General features: G+C 43.7%; 1 protein-coding gene across 1 annotated transcript in view; it reads left to right on the forward strand.

The window, feature by feature from the left end:
- The first annotated feature begins 4,774 nt into the window (after positions 1-4,774).
- LOC127627387 (actin-binding protein WASF3-like) overlaps positions 4,775-24,192 on the forward strand; it is a 37,994-nt gene continuing 18,576 nt past the window's right edge. Inside the window, exons 1-3 of the mRNA XM_052103719.1 lie at positions 4,775-4,939; positions 17,753-17,914; positions 23,483-23,617. Of these exons, the coding sequence (XP_051959679.1) occupies positions 17,782-17,914; positions 23,483-23,617 (268 nt within the window). The 5' untranslated portion in view covers positions 4,775-4,939; positions 17,753-17,781. The remainder of the gene's footprint in view (positions 4,940-17,752; positions 17,915-23,482; positions 23,618-24,192) is intronic.

Raw genomic sequence — 24,192 nt, forward strand, 5'->3', positions numbered from 1 at the left:
CGGACAGTGAGACTCAGGGCGGACAACAGGGAAAACATGACATGGAACGAGATCAGTGCTGGGTGAAACAGAAAACACAGTGCGGATGACATGAAACACGGTGCGGACGACACGAGACCGTGACATAATCCCCCCTCAAAAGGACCGGATACCAGACGGTCCTAACACAAATAACAAAACAATAAAAATGACTGAAGAACCCAGGAGAGAGGGGGGCAGACTAGGGAGAGAACAGACAGACCAGGGGGGAAACAAGGGGCACAGAGACAGACCACGGGGGCACAAGGGGCATAAAAACAGGCCATGGGGGTACAAAGGGCAGATAGGCAGACCAGGAAGGCCGAGAGGGCAGGCAGGCAGACCAGGGAGGACGAGAGGGCAGGCAAGCAGTCTATGGGGGTGTGAGACGGGGCCAGGGTCAGGTGGCCTGGGGAGCCTCCACCGGGTGGGAACAGGTTTAGGAGGTCTGGGAGGTGGCCACAGGACAGGGACAGGGTTAGGTGGCCTGGGAGGAGGAGTGGCCACTAGGGGAGCTGGCGGAGCCAAGGAGGACTTCTGAGGCGGAGCAGTCGAAGACTTGGGTGGCAGCGCCGAAGGAGGCGTAGGCAAGGCCGCAGGGGACCCTGGGGGCGGAGCAGAGGCAGGCAGAGCCGTGGGAGACACTGTGGGCGGAGCAGAGGCAGGTTGAGCCGTGGCAGACTCAGGTTGTAAGGCCTTAGGTGGACCAGGAGGCGGAACAGTGTTGGGCGGATCCAAGGGAGGCGATGGCGTAGAAGGCTCAGAAGGCGGAGCTGGGGGAGCCACTGGAGGCGGAGCCAAGGGGGGCTCAGGAGGTGGAGCTGAAGGAGGCTCTAGAGGCGGAGCCGAGGGAGGTTCGGGAGGCGGAGCAGGAGACGGGAGAGGCTCGGGAGACTCCGGAGGCGGAGCCGAGGGAGGGTCAGGAGGCAGAGCCGAAGGAGGCGGGGGCGAAGACGGCTCAGAATGCGGAGCCGTGGTAGGCGGGGCCAAGGAGGACTTCGACGGCGGAGCCGTAGAGGACTTGTGAGGCGGCGCCAAGGAGTGCTCTGGGGGCGACGGCGAGGATTGCTCAGGAGGCGGAGCCGAGGGAGGCTTCGTAGGCGGAGCCGGGAAGGACCTAGGAGGCGTCGGTGGCGAGGCTGAGGGAGGCTAAGGGAGGCTTCGGAGGCGGAGCCGGGAGGGGCGCCGGAGGTGAGGCCGGGAGGGGCGCCGGAGGTGAGGCTGAGGGAGGCTCCGGAGGTGGAGCCGAGGGTGGTTCTAGCGGCGGAGCTGAGGGAGGTGGCGCCGTAGGAGGTTCTTCAGGCGGTGAGCTGAAAGGCTTCGGAGGCGGAGCCGAGGAAGGTGGCGCCGTAGGGGTCTCTAGAGGCGAGGCCCTAGGAATCTCTGGAGGCGGAGCCACAGGAGGCGGAGCCATAGGAGGCTCGGGAGGCCGAGCCATGGGAGGCCGAGCCGTAGGAGGACGAGCCATGGGAGGCTCGGGAGGCGGAGCCCTGGGAGGCTCGGGAGGCTTGAGGGGCGGAGCCCTGGAAGGCACGAGAGGCTTGAGGGGCAGAGCCCTAGGAGGCTCGAGAGGCTTGAGAGGCAGAGCCCCGAAAGGCTTGAGAGACTTGAGAGGCGGAACCCTGGAAGGCTCGAGAGGAGGAGCCCTAGGAGTCTCGAGCGGAGAAGCCCTGGGAGACTCGAGAAGCGCTGACTCTAGGATGGGCACGGCTACTGGCGCTGGCTCTTGGGCGGTCATGGCTACTGGCGCTCGCTCAGGGACGGTCGAGGCTACAGGCGCTGGCTCAGGGACGGTCGAGGCCGCTCAGGGACGGTCGAGGCTACAGGCGCAGGCTCAGGGATGGTCGAGGCTACAGGCGCAGGCTCGGGGACGGTCGAGGCGACAGGCACTGGCTCACTGACCTCTGAGGCGACAGGCACTGGCTCATTGACCTCTGAGGCGACAGACACTGGCTCACTGACCTCTGAGGCGACAGGAGCTGGCTCAATGACTTCTGAGGTGACAGGCACTGGCTCATTGACTTCTGAGGTGACAGGCTCTGGCTGGTTGACCGTGGTATGCGCTGGTACACTGTTCCTGGTCGGCGTGGCTTCAGGCTCGCTGGCCGTGGCTGACGAGGGCTCGGGCTCGCTGACCGTGGCTGACGAGGGCTCGGGCTCGCAGACCGGGGCTGGCATGGGCTGGGAGGCGGAAGCCCGTCTTCTCTTCCTCCTCCGGGCAGATGAAGTGGAACGCGCTGGCTCGTGGGGGGCGACTGGCGTGGGGATGGGCTCGCTGACAGGTGGGGCTGGCGCGACAGGAAGCGTCATGGACGACTGGGGAGTCACCACTGTGGGAGGAGAGGTGGAATCCTCCTCGGCGATGCCCACAGTGAGTGGCGAGCCGCAGACCAGCAAGGTCTCCTCCACGAATTCCTGGAGAGTCCAACCGTGTGTCGCCGGTGGTAACCGCTCCTTAAGCGAACCGTCCAGATTACCCCTGAAGAAAACCACCAGGGTTGACTCCGGGAAGTCCGACAAGTGTGCCAGCTCCAGGAAGTCCCGGATGTGGCCTTCCACTGGTCGGTCCCCTTGCCTCAAACCAAGCAGCCGGTAGTTGGCCTGCTGGACCACTGGCTCCATTGTTTGGGTCGATCGTTCTGTAATGATGTGTGGAAATAGGAGAATGCAGACGGGGGTGTGGATCCAAGTGCGGTCTTTATTATAAGAAAACAGAATAAACAGAACACTGGCACAAAAGAAAGTCCTCAATGGGAAAAGGCAAACTAAATACTAGGGGACACGAAGGGCGGAGAACGAGAGGGTAACCTCGAACGGACAGACAACAGGGTAACCTTGAGCGGGCTGACAGACAGGCAGGCAGGGAAACACGAAGAGAAAGTCAAACCATACACGGGCGGAGACATTGAACATCAACGATCGACAGGGGAAGGAGAAAACAGCGGGGTTTAAATGGACAGACACGGTGATAACAAAATGACGAACAGGTGCAGACAATAAAGCTGTGACAGTGCCGGGAAAGATGGGAAGTGAAGTTTACACACGGACAGTGAGACTCAGGGCGGACAACAGGGAAAACGTGACATGGAACGTGACAGTGCTGGGTGAAACAGAAAACACGGTGCGGATGACATGAAACATGGTGCGGACGACACGAGACCGTGACAGATATATATTCAGATAATTAAAATGCATTACATTCTTGTAGCAGAAGAGTTCATCATTGTTAAGACAATACAAAAAGCAGCTTTAGAATACAATGTATAGTTTACTACCATATTATTGATCATAAGTCAATCATTGGCAAACAGTTCACAGCAATCCATTACACAAGTGAATTTGTCAATCAGTTTGAGATTTATTATGAGGGTTTGTTTAAGAGCCCGTCAATCTAGACCTGCGTCAGACATGCTTGTGTAGCGTCTTGGGTGCGCTGCGTCATAAACATAAATTCTTTAGGTCACTGTGTCAAGTTAAATATAATTTAATACTTAGAACACATCTTGAGATCACTTAGTTCGAATTTGTGCTCCATCAAATGTTTTGAATGCAAGAATGTAATGCATGTTTGTGTTGTTCTGTCTGCTGAAGTGTTGTTTTGTTCACTGTATAAACTGCACGTTGCCACACAGCTGAAGTTTCAATTACTGCCCTCTGGAGAAAACAGGTGGTACTACAAGCTTGCATTTCTCAGGAATCTTCCTTATTACAATCCGGCGGCATTGCGATTAATTGTGTTTATAATTAATCTCAATTAATTATAATTTTTTTAATGCGTTATTTTTAATACAATTACAATTATATTAGATACTATATGTTATTATTAAATATATATGTTATATTATTATATTACAGTATTATTGGATAATATAGCCTAGTAAATTGTAATAATATATAATAACTACTTTCAGAAAATATATTATCTACAACTATTACAAATACTATTTAGTGGGATAGTTAACCAATAATAATGTGAATTAGCTTCCAGAATAAGATTTCAGGTTAAAAATGATATGAAGTTATCTAATGTAAGTAATACTAATTGTATTAAAAGTTTTTTACCATAAAAAAAGAAACAAAAGTTGTTTACAAATAATTTACAATAAACTGAATAAGTAAATAAAAATACATTTATCAATGTCAGCATACTTGACATTTCAAGCAACTTCCCAGGCTGCATTTGCCAGGAACAAACAAAACACATTGCTCTTTTTAAATAAGCAATGTCTTATTGTGTTGCACTCCGGAAACATGGGTTGAAAAGCACAAGAGGGTGATGGGTGAGTTTTAAAGAGGTGTGTGACAGAGCTGCTGTACTGAGCTTTTGGATGATGTTGTCTTCCAGCGCCATGAATGGGGCTTTCTTATACTCACCATCCAACAATAGCTCTCCCCCACTCAAACTTTTTCCCACAGTGGCCACAAGAGGATCGTCGTTGTTCCAAGCCTGACAAACAGTTAAAGAGCCAGTCCTGTCATGGTTGATTTGGGTAATTAGCATAATAAATAAGTCAGAGGGTTTAATACTATATATTAAACATGTATATCTTGTTTTTATGATTAAACGTGATACACACCATTTCACCCCGAGTATGGGCTGGTGTAGCCCATTTTTGATTCTCATTTTTCACTCATCATGTCTCGGTGTTTTCCTCGTACACATACAGGGTGGTGGTCCGTGAATCATTCGCACGCATGCGCAGTGGAGTCGCCGCTGCAGCGCGTGCTGATAGGAGCGACGCTTCCAAGGCAACGAGATTTCAGCACCACCTCCGCCGTCCAGCGGGCAAGAACACATCCGCAACGATGGCACCGCGAATGAACGCTTTTAACAGCATATAACACTGAATAGCTCCTTGAAAACGACGTCAGCGAAAGGACAGCGTAAAATAAGACCACGAGGAGGAAACAACGATTATTCGTAAGTAAAGCGTATTGCAGACGTCTTGCTAAATAGCGCACAATTCAAAGTTTATTTGCGTTGAATGACTTCATATACTTGTTTTGTGATGAAGCCTTTTAACCGCAATTAAAATGGGTCATTTTGTCTCAAAATACTCAAATGAATGACAGATGCTCAGATATGACTGCGCTGGCGGTGTGCATCATTTGTAAACGCACCTGTAATAATAAGCTTTAATCTGTAATCAGTATGTCGGGGTAATTCGGTACATTACTGCTAATATCACCATTTCATGCTTTCATTTTCCTGATGGCCATGTATACACCTGTTATTACATCACATGCCAGCACAGTGGTAAATGAGTGACGTCATGCCCATACTGTGGTGTGAATGAGTGATGTCATTCCAATATAGTAGCATGAATGAGTGACGTAATCATTTTCAGCAGCCACAGAGAGTCAATAAACTTCTGTTAAGAGCTACACATTGGTCGTTGGGGGAAAACATAGATTGAGAATCAAATAAAAAAGGCACCAGGATATCATATCTTATAGGTTTTGTCTGCTGGTGATTGGTTGACAGAAAGTGTGTTCATGTCTGGAACTCTTAAGAAATGAAGTGGTCCTTTTTACATTATAAAATTTATATTAATATCCTTTCTAGTACCAAAGTGACTGAACACCCTCTTAACCACCTCACAGTTTTTATTGTATTTCCGTTTTCATTAATAATTCAGGGTATTTCATTGATAAATAAAGTCCAGGCTGCTGCTTAGAGGACAAAGATATAATATATGCATGTCAGAGATTATTAATAATTCATCAATAATGCACAATATCCTGACTATTCATTCCATCAACTTAAATTACACTTTGGTTCAAAACCCCCAGAGTAGACATTAATCAAAGGATTAGAAAATGAATTTACTGTTAGCAAGTTCCTGAGATGAAACAAAGTCTATATGGGGTGTATATTCCTATAGTTCTTTTATAAAAGTTTGTATTCGTTATTAGGCTAGATCATAGGAAGTATTATAGTTACATTTTAGAGGTGCACATATAATATTCTTTTTATTGCAGGAAAACAGTTTCGAGGGAATCTGAGAAATGTTGCTAAAAATATTTGTGGCGTTTTTAGTTTTGTTACAAACAGCAGACAAAAAAGAGTGTTTGACTAACCAACATAGTCTCATGACAACTCGCAATACTTTGTACGAGTTGTCGAAATCATAAGATATCATATGACTTGGCTCATACAACAGTGTCATGACAATGCATAATAATTCATACGAGATGGAGAAAAAAATAAGATATCATATTACTTGACTCGTACAACGCAGTCTCATGACACCTCTTAAAAATATGTACAAAATGGCAAAATCTTAAGATATCATGTGACTTGACTGATACAACACAGTGTAATAACACCTCGTAATGATTTGTACAAGATTGCGAAAACGTAAGATATCGTATGACTTGGCTCGTACAACACTGTCTCATTATACCTCGTAATAATTTGTACGAGATTGGGAAAATGTAAGATATCATATTACTTGGCTCGTAAAACACTATCTCATTATACCTCGTAATAATTTATATGAGTTTGCGAAAACGTAAGATATTGTATTACTTGGCTCATACAACACTGTCTCATTATACCTCGTAATAATTTATATGAGTTTGCGAAAACGTAAGATATTGTATTACTTGGCTCGTACAACACTGTCTCATTATACCTCGTAATAATTTGTACGAGATTGGGAAAACGTAAGGTATTATATTACTTGGCTCGTACAACACTGTCTCATTATACCTCGTAATAATTTATATGAGATTGCGAAAATGTAAGATATTGTATTACTTGGCTCGTACAACACTGTCTCATTATACCTCGTAATAATTTTTACGAGATGGCGAAAACGTAGGATATCATATTACTTGGCTCTTACAACACTGTCTCATTATACCTCGTAATAATTTGTACGAGATTGCGAAAACAAAAGATATTGTATTACTTGGCTCCTAAAACACTGTCTCATTATACCTCGTAATTATATGTACGAGATTGCGAAAATGTAATATATCATATTACTTGGCTCGTACAACACTGTCTCATTATACCTCGTAATAATTTTTACGAGATGGCGAAAACGTAAGATATCATATTACTTGGCTCTTAAAACACTGTCTCATTATACCTCATAATAATTTGTACGAGATTGCGAAAACGTAAGATATCGTATTACTTGGCTCGTACAACACTGTCTCATTATACCTCGTAATAATTTGTACGAGATTGCGAAAACGTAAGATATTGTATTACTTGGCTCGTACAACACTGTCTCATTATACCTCGTAATAATTTGTAACGAGATTGCGAAAACGTAAGTTATCGTATTACTTGGCTCGTACAACACTGTCTCATTATACCTCGTAATAATTTGTACGAGATTGCGAAAACGTAAGATATTGTATTACTTGGCTCGTACAACACTGTCTCATTATACCTCGTAATAATTTATATGAGATTGCGAAAATTTAAGATATTGTATTACTTGGCTCGTACAACACTGTCTCATTATACCTCGTAATAATTTTTACGAGATGGTGAAAACGTAAGATATCATATTACTTGGCTCTTACAACACTGTCTCATTATACCTCGTAATAATTTATATGAGATTGCGAAAACGTAAGATATCGTATTACTTGGCTCGTACAACACTGTCTCATTATACCTCGTAATAATTTATATGAGTTTGCGAAAACAAAAGATATTGTATTACTTGGCTCCTAAAACACTGTCTCATTATACCTCGTAATTATATGTACGAGATTGCGAAAATGTAAGATATTGTATTACTTGGCTCGTACAACACTGTCTCATTATACCTCATAATAATTTGAACGAGATTGCGAAAACGTAAGTTATCGTATTACTTGGCTCGTACAACACTGTCTCATTATACCTCGTAATAATTTGTACGAGATTGCGAAAACGTAAGATATCGTATTACTTGGCTCGTACAACACTGTCTCATTATACCTCGTAATAATTTGTACGAGATTGCGAAAACGTAAGATATCGTATTACTTGGCTCGTACAACACTGTCTCATTATACCTCGTAATAATTTGTACGAGATTGCGAAAACGTAAGATATCATATTACGTGGCTCGTACAACACTGTCTCATTATACCTCGTAATTATTTGTACAAGATTGGGAAAACGTAAGATATCATATTACGTGGCTCGTACAACACTGTCTCATTATACCTCGTAATTATTTGTACAAGATGCCGAAATCTTAAGATATCATATAACTTGGCTCGTACAAAACAGTCTCATGACAACTCATAATAATTTATATGAGATGGCAAAAAAGGTAAGATATTTTATTACTTGTCTCATGCAACACAGTTTTATGACATCTCGTAATAATTTGTACGAGATTGGGAAAACGTAAGATATTGTATTACTTGCCTCGTACAACACTGTCTCATTATACCTCGTAATAATTTGTACGAGATGCCGAAATCATAAGATATCATATAACTTGGCTCGTACAAAACAGTCTCATGACAACTCATAATAATTTGTACGAGATGGCAAAATCTTATGATATTTTACAACACAGTCTTATGACAACTCGTAATAATTTGTATAAGATGGTGAAATTGTAAGATATCATGTGACTTGGATCATACAAAAATGTCAGACTTTTATTCCAACATAGTCTCATGACAACTGGTAGTAATTTGGACGATATGTGGTAATCGTAAGATATTTTATGACTTGGCTCATTTGAAAAATCCAAAGATTATTTCTATAGAGACCATCCGATCAACAAACAGAATTTCAAATCGATACAATACAGGCAAATAAAAATTTAGATAGCCTCCTGTTCAGCACTTTATTTAAAAAAAGAAAATGTCAATGAACAAATTTGGTTACTCATTCCATATTTATTTATGCAATTCAAATGACTGATGTCAACAACCTTTAATACGCTTCCCTCGTCTCGGTGCAAATCCCAATGTTTTCTTTCTTCGGTGGTGTACAAAGGTAATTTTCTTATTAACATCATTGTTGCATTCAAGAGTTTTTTTTTTTTCCAAAATACTGTTATAGCTCCCATCCCATAATCCACCATACTTCCTCAAATTAGGGGAAATGCCTCAAATCCTTCTGCAGTTACAGAATTGAAAGCAACTGCATGTGAGGGAATGCAGGCTTTAATTCACATTCCAGGATGTAGCGCTGGGAAGAGATAGCGTAAATCTGTTTTTGGTGAAGGACCATCATAGCTGAGGCGTTTCCATGGTTTCCTCTCATGAATGTGCTCTCTGCCTCTGACTGTAGAGGCACACTGCGTATTTACACTCAGAAGTGAGAGAAACTTCAACTGTGTAGACAAATAATCTTCTCTATTAAAGGAATAGTTTACTCAACAATGTCAGTTCTGCCATTTATATTACTCATATTAATATTTAGTCACCCTCTTGTTGTTCCAAATATGTAGAACTTAAATTAAGGTTTATCGACTGGGACTGTCAAGCTCCAAATTGGAAAAATGCATGGCTTTTTGGACTATATTCCAAGCCTTTTAAAGCCATACTATAGCTTTGTGTAAGGAACAGAAATACGTTATTTACTAAACATCATAACATTCACCCTACAGTAGCTCTTTTTTTTCATGTTGATGAGAGTTCATGTCTGAGTATTAAACAAATCAGTCTTGTGACTGTACAATTATTATGTTTTTATTTGTTTGGAGAGGCTTTTGGACACATGGAGACATTTTTGGAAACAAGGATAAATAATATTTGTAATGATATAACTTTTGATTGCTTTGTAGTATCAACACAAACTTTTACTTAGTTAAAGATGACAAGTTTGGGAAAAAAAACTAAAGCATTTTTTTGGAGCCACCTTATTTACACCCAGATAAGAAAATAAGTCAATTTTAGGCAATATTTTTTGGTGTGATTTTCCAGCAGTTTCTCAGGCTTAGAATCTCAGAATTTATCATAATCAATATCGTTTTTGTTTTTGTTGGGTGTAATGAGTAATTGATTACTTTTTTGATTAAGTAATCAGTAAAGTAATCTGATTGTAATTTTAGAGACGTAATTAGTATGCAGTTGATTATCGATGATTGAAATCTCAATATGATCCCATGAATACTCATTTACCCAATTCATCAGTTACATTTTACAATAAGTTTGCATTTGTTAACATTATTTAACAACATTATTTAACATGAACTAACAATGAACAATACTTTTACAGCATTTATTAATCTAGGTTCAACATATAGTAATACATTTTTAAAATCAAAAGTTGAATATGTTATTATTAGTAAATGCACCATGAACTAACCTTAAAAAAACTTTTTTTCATTAACTAACATTAAAGGTGGTATATGTAAGATTGACAACAAGTGTTTGTAATGGGTACTGCAGTCCAAATTTAAAAAATTGGAGAGTTGTCTGCCCCCGCCCCAGACTCGAAGCTCATGAGGGATGCCAGAATGTTGACATCCAAATTAGCCACCTCATCATCCGTTTTAAAGGATTTCTGGGCTTTAAGCTGTCTCCATCTTTCAAAAGCATCTCCAATATTTATCCTTGTTTTACAACTCCTCTGGTCATGGTGGTTTTTAGATGGATGGCGAGGCTTTTTAGGTCGGTTGGAATCTGTTATCTCTGATCCAGTTCGTTTGCTGGTTTCCATGACTCCAGCACGCAGTGTAGTTTGACAAATATGCCCCATAAGCATACTATGGCAAGGGTCTTGCCCATGAAATCAATATTTTGTATCCTACTATGACAAGACACCGAATTTTGTGGGATCATATCTCCCAATCAGAATGTCGTAGAGACATGAGGCAAACTCATTTCACTCGGACTGCCAATCAGTCTTTAAGCCTGGAAATTGAATAGCCATGCCTTAGCAACCATTTACGGCATCCTAGCAAATCCCAGCATAGACCTCTATTCAAAATGTCTCTGAAGGACATCTTCATAACACTTGGGGATTGGCTCTTTTGAGTCAGGTAAGTAAGTAGCCAATAAGAATCACTTTGGTCACTGTCTAGCCATGCTCTATCAACCATTTAGAGCACCCTTGCAGCCTGCCCCATTGACTACCATTCAAAATGGCTGAATATTATATATTCGGATCAGAATGTCCTAGAGACATGAGAGTTGGCTTGTTTTAATTGGGTGAGCAGCAATCAGTCTTCAAGTATTATCATGGAAACTACTTATCCGCACCCTAGCAACCATATAGAGCACCCTAGCAACCAAACCCTATTGACTTCCATTCAAAATTGCTTAGATGGGTATCTCAGGATCAGAATGTCGTAGAGACTTCATTATTGGCTTGTATGACTCAGGACAGCAAGCAGCCTTCTTAGTATCACCCTGGCAACTGCCTAGAAACCACATGGGATTACCCTAGCAACCAAGTAGCAAAACACACATCTCTGCACCAGAACATTATAGAAACTTCCTGTTTGGCTTGTTTGACTCAGTCTCAAGCAAGCAATGCCTTGTAAAGTGTTAAAACATGCTAGCAACATGTTAAAACATGTTAGTAATGCCTAGCTAAGCCTTCTATCTATCAATACATTTTCAGACTAGGCTTTTTCAAGCCAGCCTAAAGTTTGTCCTGATGAACTTTACTTCTCTAGTTCTGTGTTGTTACAAAGCTACATCTTTAAAGTCCACTTTTCAAAAATCACCCTCAGCCAATGGTCTGTATTATAAAGAGTGGTGAGTTCTCTTTAAGCATATGTTCACAAGCACACATGCATCTCATCTGGCTAGTTGCTAGGATACCCACACAGCTGAAATAATACAGTGTGTATTCTGTTGAAATGGGCTTTAGTGAATGAGGCCACCATGTCACGTGTGTTACAGAATGTGGTTCCCCCCTAGAGGATGTTTATATACATTTGTACATACAATTTACCATACCCAATATTTTACCATTCCAACAGCTGCAAAAGAGTTCACAGCCTCAGGAAGCACTGTGGCCTAATTTTCAGTCCTGGATAAAAATATGGAAACTAGCAATCATTAAATTATTGTTTTGATGGAAATGGCAAAGAAAACATAACACGATGAATGTGAGAAAGGAGTGTGTGCTTAGAGAAGAATAGTCTCTGACTAACACACTTCCTCACATATCACAGTGCTGACTCTAGAAGGTCGAGTATGCAACGGAGCATGAGTGTGGGCCTTGGGTGGTTGTCATGGAAATGGCCGTAGTCTTCAGAGTGTCTGTCAGAATGAGCCCAAATGGCAAAAAATATAGATTTTGTATCAAAAAAATATGAACAAAAATGCATTTCATAAAGAATTGAAATATATATATATATATGGATTATATACAGTATAGTATCTAAAATAGATTTATAAGAATATTTTTGTATATTTTAAAATCAAAATATATAAATATTTTCCTAAATATATTAACAAAAATTATTTTCAGAGAGAACAGAAAATGTTTGTTTTCCCCCACGACAGTTGAGCTATAAATCATCACATAATTATTATTAAAATATGGTAAAATAATTGTATTGAGTTTACATTGTGTTCAACTCACCTTTTATCTACAGCCTGTATCTACCACCCTCTCATTTATATTACATTTATGCATCTAGCAAATGCTTGTATCCAGAGCATCTAACATTGCATTCAAGGCATACATTTCATCACTTCATGTATTTCCTGAGAATAAACCCCATGACCTGGCATTGCTAGTGCCATGCTTTACCATTAGAGCTACAGAAACTGCTTCTGAAGTAAAAAAATCTGTTTAATCTGTCTCAATTGCTTCTGTCTTTATATGTGATCTCAGACTGACATGATGTTCAGTGAGGGGCTTTGTGGGGGCCATGACATCTGTTGCAGGGCTCCCTGTTCTTCTATTCTTTTCTATTTGTAAAAGGAATGTTTGGGAGTCTAACATTTATATTTCATATTGACACACTAGAGCTGAAAATATAAATAACCATCTGTGGCAGTGGGGGCGTGGTCAAGAGCCCGTCCGGGAGAGAAAGCGGAAAGGGCGCTTGCACCTGAGCTAAATTATGTCTAACACCGGTCTCTAATTTCAGTGAGCACGGGGAGAGCGGTATAAAAAGCAGCCACGGAACCTCCAGTAGGGAGAGAGAGACTGGCAGAAGAGAACCCAGTGTTCTGAGAAACCAAATCACACAAACATAAACACACATGTCGGACATGTCCATGATTCTCTCTCTCTCGAACCGTCGTCACCGGCCGCCTTTATCCCTCGCACGCCCCATCAGGCCGATTGGGGACCAGGCATGCAACATTGTAGCCCGGCCCCGCCCCCCTCCGCTCCACACTCCTCCCGGCGTTACCTCAGGCCGGGGTGCCACCGGCATGACATACTTTCCCTGGGGAGGGGCGTGCTTTGCCCCCCGTCAGGTCATCCCCACCTTCCTTGACCTGGGAGGAGACAGGAGGGGAAAAACAACAACAACAAAAAATAGGCAAGGGAAAAGGCCAACACGGTGCGACAGAGAAAGAGAGAGGAGAGAGAGAATAAGTTCACTCACCGGATCTCTGATGTACCGTCGCGTGGTCCTCGAACACTCCGCCACACTCTCCTGCGGACGACAGCCGCTCCTCTCCGGGTGAACTGGAGTCAAACCTCCGACCCCCAGCAGACAGAACCCCCTTCCGCTTTTCTGGCAGTACCTGGGCACATTCCTCCACCCCTGGCAGCGGCCCTATCACTCCAGGCGATCGGGGAGTTACTTCCCTCCTCCCCTCTCAGACGGTGGTCTTCCCTCGACCCGTCCGCATTTCTGGGGGACGGCAGGGCACTCCTCCGCCCCTGGCAGCGGCTCCATCGCAGGAGGTTGGGGAATCCAGTCCCCACTCGCCCCACGGACGGCGGCCGTTCCCCGCATCAGGGCGGTCGGGTCTACTCCGTCACCCGGCAGATGGCAGCGGCGCTCCCCTAGGTGGACGGCAGTGTAGAGGACTCTGCGATGGGCATCCCTCCTCCTTCCCGGGTTTCTGCACCAATGTAAGGGGGTTAAGATGGGCAAGGAGTAGGCGAGAACCGGCTTGTCAATATAAATAATATTTAATTAAACTCAAAACCAAAACACATAAACACACACATGACGGACATGTCTGTAATTCTCTCTCTCTCGAACCGTCGTCACCGGCCGCCTTTATCCCTTGCGTGCCCCATCAGGCCGATTGGGGACCGGGCGTGCGACATTGTAGCCCGGACCCACTCCCCTCCGCTCCACACCATCTTAACACAAATGCTTTTGTGAAACATCTTATGTGCCTAAGACATTTGCACAGTACTGTATATATACAGTATATATATATATTATATTTGTTTGTTGTTGTATGTGTATTAGTGTGTATGAGCTCAATCTCAGTTTCCCACTGATGGTCGTGTGGCATTAAAGAATCTTTGTTCTTATAGTACACGCACACACAAGCGCAAAAGATTGTTTTTCTTTTGCAGAAAATCTAGTTAATGATTATCATCCAGCAATGACAGGTGCAGTTTTGCTTTATTTAGATGCTCCAGTTGTGTCTAAAATTATCTATATTTAGAAAATTACATTTATGTGGGCATTTGAAATACATTATAGTGGAAAGTATAGTTAAGACATGCCAAGATTATTTTAAGTTTGGATGAGAATTATAAACGTTAAATGATGATATTTTTATTCTGAATACCTGAGCAAAAATTTGATGATCATTTACATTTATGCATTTGGCAGACACTTTTATCCAAAGCAACTTACAGAGCACTTATTACAGGGACAATCCTTGCTCAAGGATACAATGGTGGTGGCTGTGGGGTTCGAACCAATGACCTTCTGATTAACAGTTATATGCTTTAGCCCACTATGCCACCACCATTCATATCATCACGCACGCACGCACGCACGCACGCACGCACGCACGCACGCACGCACGCACGCACGCACGCACGCACGCACGCACGCACGCACACACACACGCACACACATACACACATACATATACATTCCAATACTGGGTAGGGCCTCATATTGCTCTCAAAACAGCCTCAATTCTTTCATGTTCATGAAACTAGTTAAAGACGAAATTTGCTTTGTGACATATGGTGCATTATCATACTGGAATTAGCCATTAGAAGATGGGTAAATTGTGGCCATGAAGGGATTCACATGGTCAGCAACAATACTCAAATAGGCTGTGGCATTCAAGCGATGATTGATTGGTATTAACGGGCCCAAATTAGGTCACGAAAACATCCCCCACACCATTACACCACCGCCACTATCCTGGACCTTAGACACAAGTCAGGTTGAGTCCAATTTTGAAAAGTTGACTGACAAATATGAAACCGGACAATAGCCTATGTAAACCTCCAAAATCATAAGTTGCCTTATTTCATTGTGCTTTGGCTTTGCACATGCTGCATACAGCCTGTAAAAATAGACATAGGCATAATCTAGCCTATAGAATAAATTCCTTTGCTGTCGGTAGCCTATGGGCGACTCCGTTTCTTCCTCTCTGTTGAATATGCAGCAGGTAGGGGAGGAGCTGACATCAACTCACTTTACTTAGTGGCGAGTTAACAGCAGTTAGCAGGAAAGACAGCAAAAATGAAGCAAATGAGGCTTCTAAAATTTCGAAAGAAGTCAGTGGGTAAGAATTCGCATTTGTTTTTGTCCTTAAAGTCTAAAGATCATCATCTGGCTGGCTTTCACCCACAGTAGGCTAAACTTCAAGACGTCTGCTACTGACCGATATCACATGTTGTAATCTCTAGCCTCGTGGTTAGCGTATCTGCCTCTCACGCTGGAGACCGTGGTTCTAGTCCAGTTTGGAGTATAATTTTCTTGTTTATCAGGTGTTATTTTCTCTAAGGATAACCAATAAGCATTAGCATAAAATGTATGTGTGACTTGTTTTGTGATATTAGTTTGTTGTAAATATACACTTTGAGGGTAGCAAATATGTGCCAGAATCAGGCATGGAAACTGGTAACAATTAATCAGTCACTTTACTTTAGAGAAAGTTAAAAGTGAAACATTTCTTATCCCAATGATCCTAATGAAAGGATTTCGACAGATGAACATGGAGAATTATATACAGTTCGATGCCATGGTGTGTCAATGAACTTAGAATAAAGTCATTCATGTATTGCTTTAACTTAGGATCTTATACATCATTTTGACTATATATGTCAAAAAATATACATTATTTATATAAAAAAAAAATTTACCTCACTTTACTCACTATAATATAACTCTTTTGTGATGACTTTATGGTAATGTACATGAAAATTCAAGAATCATGATAGATCTTAGGGCAATCCCACTGATCTGCTCTTCCCAATACATTTTCTTCAACGCTATTGGTCTACACTTTGAAATATGTAGCACTTGATGAATTAGTTGTTTGAAGCTGATTTGCAATAAGTTATGTGCTGTATCTGTTCTTTTGCATCACAGATGCAAAAGGGGAGGAGAGAGAAGGAGTTAGTCGAGGATAGAACTAGATTGGAAGATTTAGGAACTGTAGAAACAGGCCCAGCAAGAGCAGAACTCAAAGAATACCCTCTCACCAGCTTTGAACTACAGAGAAGTGGTTGCTAGTGTGAAAATAAAATTGTCTGGGCTAAGCCCCGGATGTCCTTCAATGCTGGAAACGCCTCTGGTTGAGTCCATGGATTCATGCTGTTGGGGCCAAATTATGACACTACCATTAGACCAGACTCAAATTTTCCAGTCTTCAACTGTCCAGTTTTGGTGAGCCTGTGCCCACTGCAGCCTCAACTTTCTGTTCATGGCTGACAGAAATTAAACCGAACGTGGTCTTCTGCTGTTGTAGCCCATTCGCCTTAAGGTTTGATGTGTTGTGCATTCTGAGATGATATTCTGCTCACTACAATTGTACAGAGCAGTTATCTGAGTTACTGTAGCTTTTCTGTCAACTGGGACCTGTCTGGCCATTCTCTGTTGACCTCTCATCAAGAAGGCGTTTTCATCCGCAGAACTGCCACTCACTTGATATATTTTGTTTTTGGCGCCATTCTAGAGACTGTTTTGTGTGAAATTCCCAGGAGATCAGCAGTTACAGAAATACTCAAACCAGCCCATCTGTCACCAACAATCATGCCACAGTCTAAATCACTGAGATCCTATTTTTTTTCCCATTCTGATGGTCGATGTGAACATTAACTGAAGCTGCTGACCTGTATCTACTTGATTATGCATTGCACTGCTGCCACACGATTGGCTGATTAGATATTCACATTAATAAGTAGATGTACAGGTGTTCCTAATAAAGTGCTCAGTGTGTGTAAATACTGCATGTGTATATATATATATATATATATATAAACATCGGTTGGAAGGATGGAACCATGCGATGTGTCCACCCGGAGTCATTACAAGCTTAAGGAAGACACATTTTAATTACCACTAAAAACACATCAAGTCTTAATTATCACCAAAACGCAGAATGAGACATTTTTGTCTGCAAGCGCTTTTCATGTGGAGTTCAAAGCGCACTGACGCTGACGTTAATCAAAAATGCTGATTCGTAATTGCTGTTACAAAGTGGATAGCCACAGTCTGCCACTGTTAATATTATGGATGATGAAGATATGTTTCAGAAGTTAAGAAACTAAACCTATTACCTATTAATTTGCTTGTGTTGTTGTGGAAATCCCATATATTTCTATAAATGTAATAATAAATTAACATCCTCACCCTGCTCTGATTAGAAAAATGTTTTGAAGGCCCCACCTTTTATCTCCTGACAGGTGAGTGTGTACAGTAGTTGAGGGCAGTCATGCCTCTTGTGAAGAGGACCATTGAGCCAAGGCATCTGTGCAGAGGAGCTCTGCCTGATGGGGTAACCAATGAGCTGGAGTGTGTCACCAACAGCACACTGGCAGCCATAATCAAACAGCTGGGAGGACTTAGTAAGTCAACTTTTTTCACTGATTTACACCAACTGACTATCTAGATTTAATGTTTTCAAGGAGACTAATACATAGTAATAAAGGAGTAGTTCACCCAAAAATGAAAAGTCTGTCATCATTTACTCAAGTTCATGTAATTTCAAACATTTGACTTTCTTCTTGGAACACAGAAAGAGAAATTTTGCAAATGGTTTTCAGTGCTCTTTTTCATGCCATTATTATGTGCTAAATGTATCATAAAAGTTGTCCAAATGACTTCTGTGCTTTATTCCAAGTCTATGAAATTGTTAATACATTAATAGAGTATATTCAAATAGTATGAAATTGTTACTATATTAATAAAGTACATACAAATAGTATGAAATTGTTACTATATTAATAAAGTACATACAAATAGTATGAAATTGTTAATATATTAATAGAGTACATACAAATAGTATGAAATTGTTAATACATTAATAGAGTACATACAAATAGTATGAAATTGTTAATACATTAATAGAGTACATACAAATAGTATGAAATTGTTAATACATTAATAGAGTACATACAAATAGTATGAAATTGTTAATACATTAATAGAGTACATACAAATAGTATGAAATTGTTAATATATTAATAGAGTATATACAAATAGTATGAAATTGTTAATACATTAATAGAGTACATACAAATAGTATGAAATTGTTAATACATTAATAGAGTACATACAAATAGTATGAAATTGTTAATATATTAATAGAGTACATACAAATAGTATGAAATTGTTAATATATTAATAGAGTACATACAAATAGTATGAAATTGTTAATACATTAATAGAGTACATACAAATAGTATGAAATTGTTAATACATTAATAGAGTACATACAAATAGTATGAAATTGTTAATATATTAATAGAGTACATACAAATAGTATGAAATTGTTAATATATTAATAGAGTACATACAAATAGTATGAAATTGTTAATACATTAATAGAGTACATACAAATAGTATGAAATTGTTAATATATTAATAGAGTACATACAAATAGTATGAAATTGTTAATATATTAATAGAGTACATACAAATAGTATGAAATTGTTAATATATTAATAGAGTACATACAAATAGTATGAAATTGTTAATACATTAATAGAGTACATACAAATAGTATGAAATTGTTAATATATTAATAGAGTACATACAAATAGTATGAAATTGTTAATATATTAATAGAGTACATACAAATAGTATGAAATTGTTAATACATTAATAGAGTACATACAAACAGTATGAAATTGTTAATACATTAATAGAGTACATACAAATAGTATGAAATTGTTAATACATTAATAGAGTACATACAAATAGTATGAAATTGTTAATACATTAATAGAGTACATACAAATAGTATGAAATTGTTAATATATTAATAGAGTTCATACAAATAGTATGAAATTGTTAATATATTAATAGAGTTCATACAAACAGTATGAAATTGTTAATATATTAATAGAGTTCATACAAACAGTATGAAATTGTTAATATATTAATAGAGTACTTTGACCCAACGCTCCCCTCGACTTCTCTTCTGTGGATTTGCCCCTTTGATATACTCCGATTCCTCGGCTTCGACCTCGCGCTCCCCTCGACTACTCTTCTGTGGATTTGCCCCTTTGATATACTCCGATTCCCCGGCTTCGACCTCGCGCTCCCCTTGACTACTCTTCACTGGATTTGCCCTTTTTGTACTGTTGCCTGCTCTGTTTAATAAAGCAGTTTTACTCCGACATTGTGACTGTCTCGTCTTGTGTGTGCGTAACAGAATAACCAACCCTATACAGAACAGTCACAATGGATCCCCCGGTGGATTTTCGCAGCTCACTAGAGCGGATTTTCACGGCACGTTCTGCACGAGGATCTACGGTTGGGAGACATGACCAAGCGTTCACGGCCCAGGGGCAGCAGGTACGTACTATTTCCGATTCATTTCACCCTGTTCTACCTGTGTCTGTCCCTGAGCCCGTTGATGCTCTCAACGCATCCGCGGCGCCGTAAGCTTTCCACCCCGGAGAGGTTTGATGGCTCTTCGGACGCTTGCCAAGGGTTTTTATGCAGGGCAGCGGTTGTAGAACTATAAACCTTGCCCGTAACATTATGGACCCAGCGGCCCAACTCTTGGTTTTGCGTCAGGGGAGTCAACCCTTGGAGGCTTATGTGGTAGACTTTTGTGCCCTGGCTAACCAGGTGAACTTTGATGAGGTGGCTGTGAAAGACATTTTTCAATGTGGACTGAATGAGCCAACCTCGTCGTTCATGCCTGGTGGTCGCTGCTCCCTCGACCTGGCTCAATTTATTGACCTCGCCCTACTGTTCGCTGGTTCCTCATTTACTGTGGGGGAGGCAGACACTGAACCCGAGTTCCACGCCACGGCCCCAGTCACGAAGCCTGCCACGGCCCCAGTCTCGAAGCCTGCCACGGCCCCAGTCTCGAAGCAGACCAAGGCCAGCGAGCCAGCGCCCACGCCTGCCACGGTCAGTGAGCCAGCGCCTGTAACCTCGACCGTCCCCATGGCCATGCTCCCTGTTGGCCGAAGGAGACAGAGAAGGATGTGGGCACCTTCTCCCCAGTCTCGTCTTGTGCTCAAGACCACAGAGGTTCCCTCAGAGTCTTCCACGGCTCTGCCGAGCTCTGCTCCGCCCTCAGAGTCTTCCACGGCTCTGCCGGCCTCTGCTCCGCCCTCAGAGTCTTCCACGGCTCTGTTGGGCTCTGCTTCGCCCTCAGAGTCTTCCACGGCTCTGCCAACCTCTGCTCGGCCCTCAGGGTCTTCCATGGCTTTGCCAGCCTCTGCTCGCCCCTCAGAGGCCTCCCAGGGCCCTGCCTCTCGAGCCTCCCAGGGCTCCTCCTCTCGAGCCTCCCAGGGCTCTGCCTCTCAAGTCTCTCGAGCCTCCCAGGGCTCCGTTTCTCGAGCTTCCCAGGACCCCGCCTCTCAGGGCTCTGCCTCTCGAGCCTCCTAGGGCTCCTCCTCCTCTCGAGCCTCCCAGGGCTCCGACTCTCAAGCCTCTCGAGCCTCTCAGGGCTCCGTCTCTTGAGTCTTTCAGGGCTCCTCCCCCTCTCAAGCCTCTCAGGGCTTCGTCTCTCGAGTCTTCCAGGGCTCCTCCCCCTCTCAAGCCTCTCAGGGCTTCGTCTCTCGAGTCTTTCAGGGCTCCTCCTCCTCTCAAGCCTCTCAGGGCTTCGTCTCTCGAGTCTTCCAGGGCTCCTCCTCCTCTAGAGCCTCTCAGGGCTCCGTCTCTCGAGTCTTCCAGGGCTCCTCCTCCTCCCGAGCCTCTCAGGGCTCCGTCTCTCGAGTCTCTCATGGCTCCCCCTCTCGAGCCTTCCAGGGCTCCACCTCTAGAGCCTCTCGAGTCTTCCACGGCCTTTTTCCCCGAGCCTCCTACGGCTCCGCCTCCCGAGCCTCCTACGGCTCCCCCTCCAGAGCCTCCTACGGCTCCACCTCCCGAGCCTCCCACGGCTCTGCTCCCAGAGACTCCAGAGCTTTCTAGGGCTCCGCCTCTCGATCCGCCTACGGCTCCGCCTCTCGAGCCTCCTACGGCTCTGCTTCCCGAGCCTCCTACGGCTCCCCCTCCAGAGCCTCCTACGGCTCCACCTCCCGAGCCTCCTACGGCTCTGCTCCCAGAGACTCCAGAGCTTTCTAGGGCTCCGCTTCTCGAGCCTCCTACGGCCCTGCCTCTCGGGCCTCCTACGGCTCCGCCTCCAGAGCCTCCTACGGCTCTGCTCCCAGTGACTCCAGAGCCTTCTAGAGCTCCGGCTCCCGAGCCTCCTACGGCTCTACCCCCAGAGACTACAGAGCCTGCCTGGTCTTCGCCTCAGAAACCTCCCACGGCGCCACCTCCCTTGGCTCCGCCTGCAGAGCCTTCCAGGTCTTCGCCCCTAAAGCCTCCATCGGCTCCACCTCCAGAGCCTTCCAGGCCTCCGCCTCTAGAGCCTCCCACGGCGCCACCGTCATTGGCTCCACCTCCTGAGCCTTCCAGGCCCCCGCCTCTAGAGCCTCCTACGGTGCCGCCTCCATCGGCTCCGCCTCCTGAGCCTTCCAGGCCTCCGCCTCTAGAGCCTCCTGCAGCACCACCTCCCTCTGCCCTGTCTCTTTGGCCCCCTATGGCACCGCCTCCTGAGCCCCCCGAGCCTTCCTCGGCGCCGCCTCCTCAGTCTCTCTGTGCCCCACCTGCCGAGTCTCCCACGGCTCTGCCTTCCAGGACTCCGTCTCCCAAGTCCTCCGGCCCGCCTTTCACGGCTCCGCCCGGAAACCCTTCCTCACTTGGTTCTGCCAGCTCCCCAGTAACCGTTCCTCTTCCCGGACTTCCTGACCCTCTTCCTGTCCTGTGGCCTTTTCCCTGGCCTCCTGACCCTCTTCCTGTCCTGTGGCCTCTTCCCTGGCCTCCTGACCCTGTCCGGTGGCCTCCTGACCCTGTCCCGGCCCTGTTGCCTCATCCCTGGCCTCCTGACCCTATTCCTGTCCCGTGGCCACCTCCCAGGTCTCCTAGTCTAGTCCCTGTCCTGTGGTCACCTTCCAGGCCCCGGACCCAGTCCCTGTCCTACAGTCGCCTTCCAGGCCCCCTGACCCAGTCTCTGCCCTATGGCTGCCCCCAGATCTCCCGGCCACCCGCCTTTCCGCTATGTTCCCCAGACCTTGCCTTCATTTCCCTTTGTGCCCTCGTGGACCTTCTTATTGCCCCTCGTTGCCCCTTGGACTGCCTGTCTGCCCCTCGTTGCCCTCTTGGACTTCCTGCCTACCCTCTGTGCCCCTTGGACTGCCCTCATTTTGTTTTTGGGGTTTTGTGGGTTTTCTGTTCTGGGGTTTTGTTAGTTGGGATCGTCTGGTATCCGATCCCTTGAGGGGGCTATGTAACATTTACCTTGTCTCGTTTTGCCCTTACCTCTTCTTTGCCCATTTTGCCCCTTTTGGTCTTCCGTAAGTTTTACTTTCGTCCCTTATTTAACTCCACAGTCCCCTTGTTAGCGTTCATGTTCTCTGTTATTAGTTTCACCTGCACCCGCCCCCTCTGGCTCTCGCTCACAATCATCAGAGTATTAGTTTCACCCGCACTCGTTCTAATCACTAGATTATTAGTCTCACCTGCACTGTTCGTTTTCCCCTATATATACACTGCCCTTTCGCTTCACTCTTGTTGGATTTGTTTTTTACAAAGGTTGAAAAAGCATCAACCTGTTTATATTATTAAACAATAAAAAAAGGTTTGCTACAGTAAATATAAATGAATAATATTCTATTTCTATATAGCCTGTTGATATATTAATAGTGTTGGAACAATGATTTATAAATTATTAACTAACTATAAACTAATGCTTTACAAATACTGTACCATGTAGTTGAATTGAATAAAGTTATCAAATCACAGTTATCAAAATAAAGTATGTCATATTGGTTTGCAATGACATAGAGGTAAATACATGATTTCATTTTCGGGTGAACTGTTTTGGGAGTAAAAATGACCTTGTGCATGATTGTTTGAAAAATGGTCAGTTGTCCTTGCGCTAGAGTTCCATGTGTTTGTTGGTTCAGGTCGGCATGCTGAGGACATATTTGGGGAGCTGTTTAAAGAGGCTATCGGCTTCTACATGCGCATGAACAGTTTACAAGAGCGCGTCGACCTGCTGGCAGTGAAAGTCACACAACTGGACTCCACTGTGGAAGAGGGTATGTGAGAATGGATTGCATATACCATCACATGCCCACTGCTGACCTGATCCTGTGTGACAGCGCGAACGAACAACAGGATACAAACACAGATAGGACTGTATAATGGTGCAGGGACTTAATTTGAGCATGTATAATGCAGATAAAGCTTCTATAAAGCTGTGTAGCGAGGAGGGTTGAGCAGCTGGGGCTCAATTCTGCAGCTGCAGTAATTAGCAGTGTATGTGATGTCTAGATGCTAACTGTTACATTAGAGCATAGTAGAGTAGTCTGGTTGAATAAGAGACAATTGACAAGGGAACTTAATTAACGGGAGGCAATGTTTGTGGAGAACGCACTTCCTTGGTTCGACAAGATGGCACTATAACGATAAGGTTACTACTGTAACCACGGTTCCCTGAAAGGAGGGAATGAGACACTATGTCATTGATGATGCTATGGGTTATTTCCGCAGGCATAACCAATCTCTGAAACTCTTTAAAATCTCACAAATTTGAACTGCCAGATAGTGCTTTGTCCTCCACCTCCCCGAACGCATCGTTGGGCATATATACGCCGATGCACAGCGCAATCTC

The sequence above is a fragment of the Xyrauchen texanus genome, chromosome 34 (assembly GCF_025860055.1).
Source record: "Xyrauchen texanus isolate HMW12.3.18 chromosome 34, RBS_HiC_50CHRs, whole genome shotgun sequence".
NCBI classification, from domain to species: Eukaryota; Metazoa; Chordata; class Actinopteri; order Cypriniformes; family Catostomidae; genus Xyrauchen; species Xyrauchen texanus.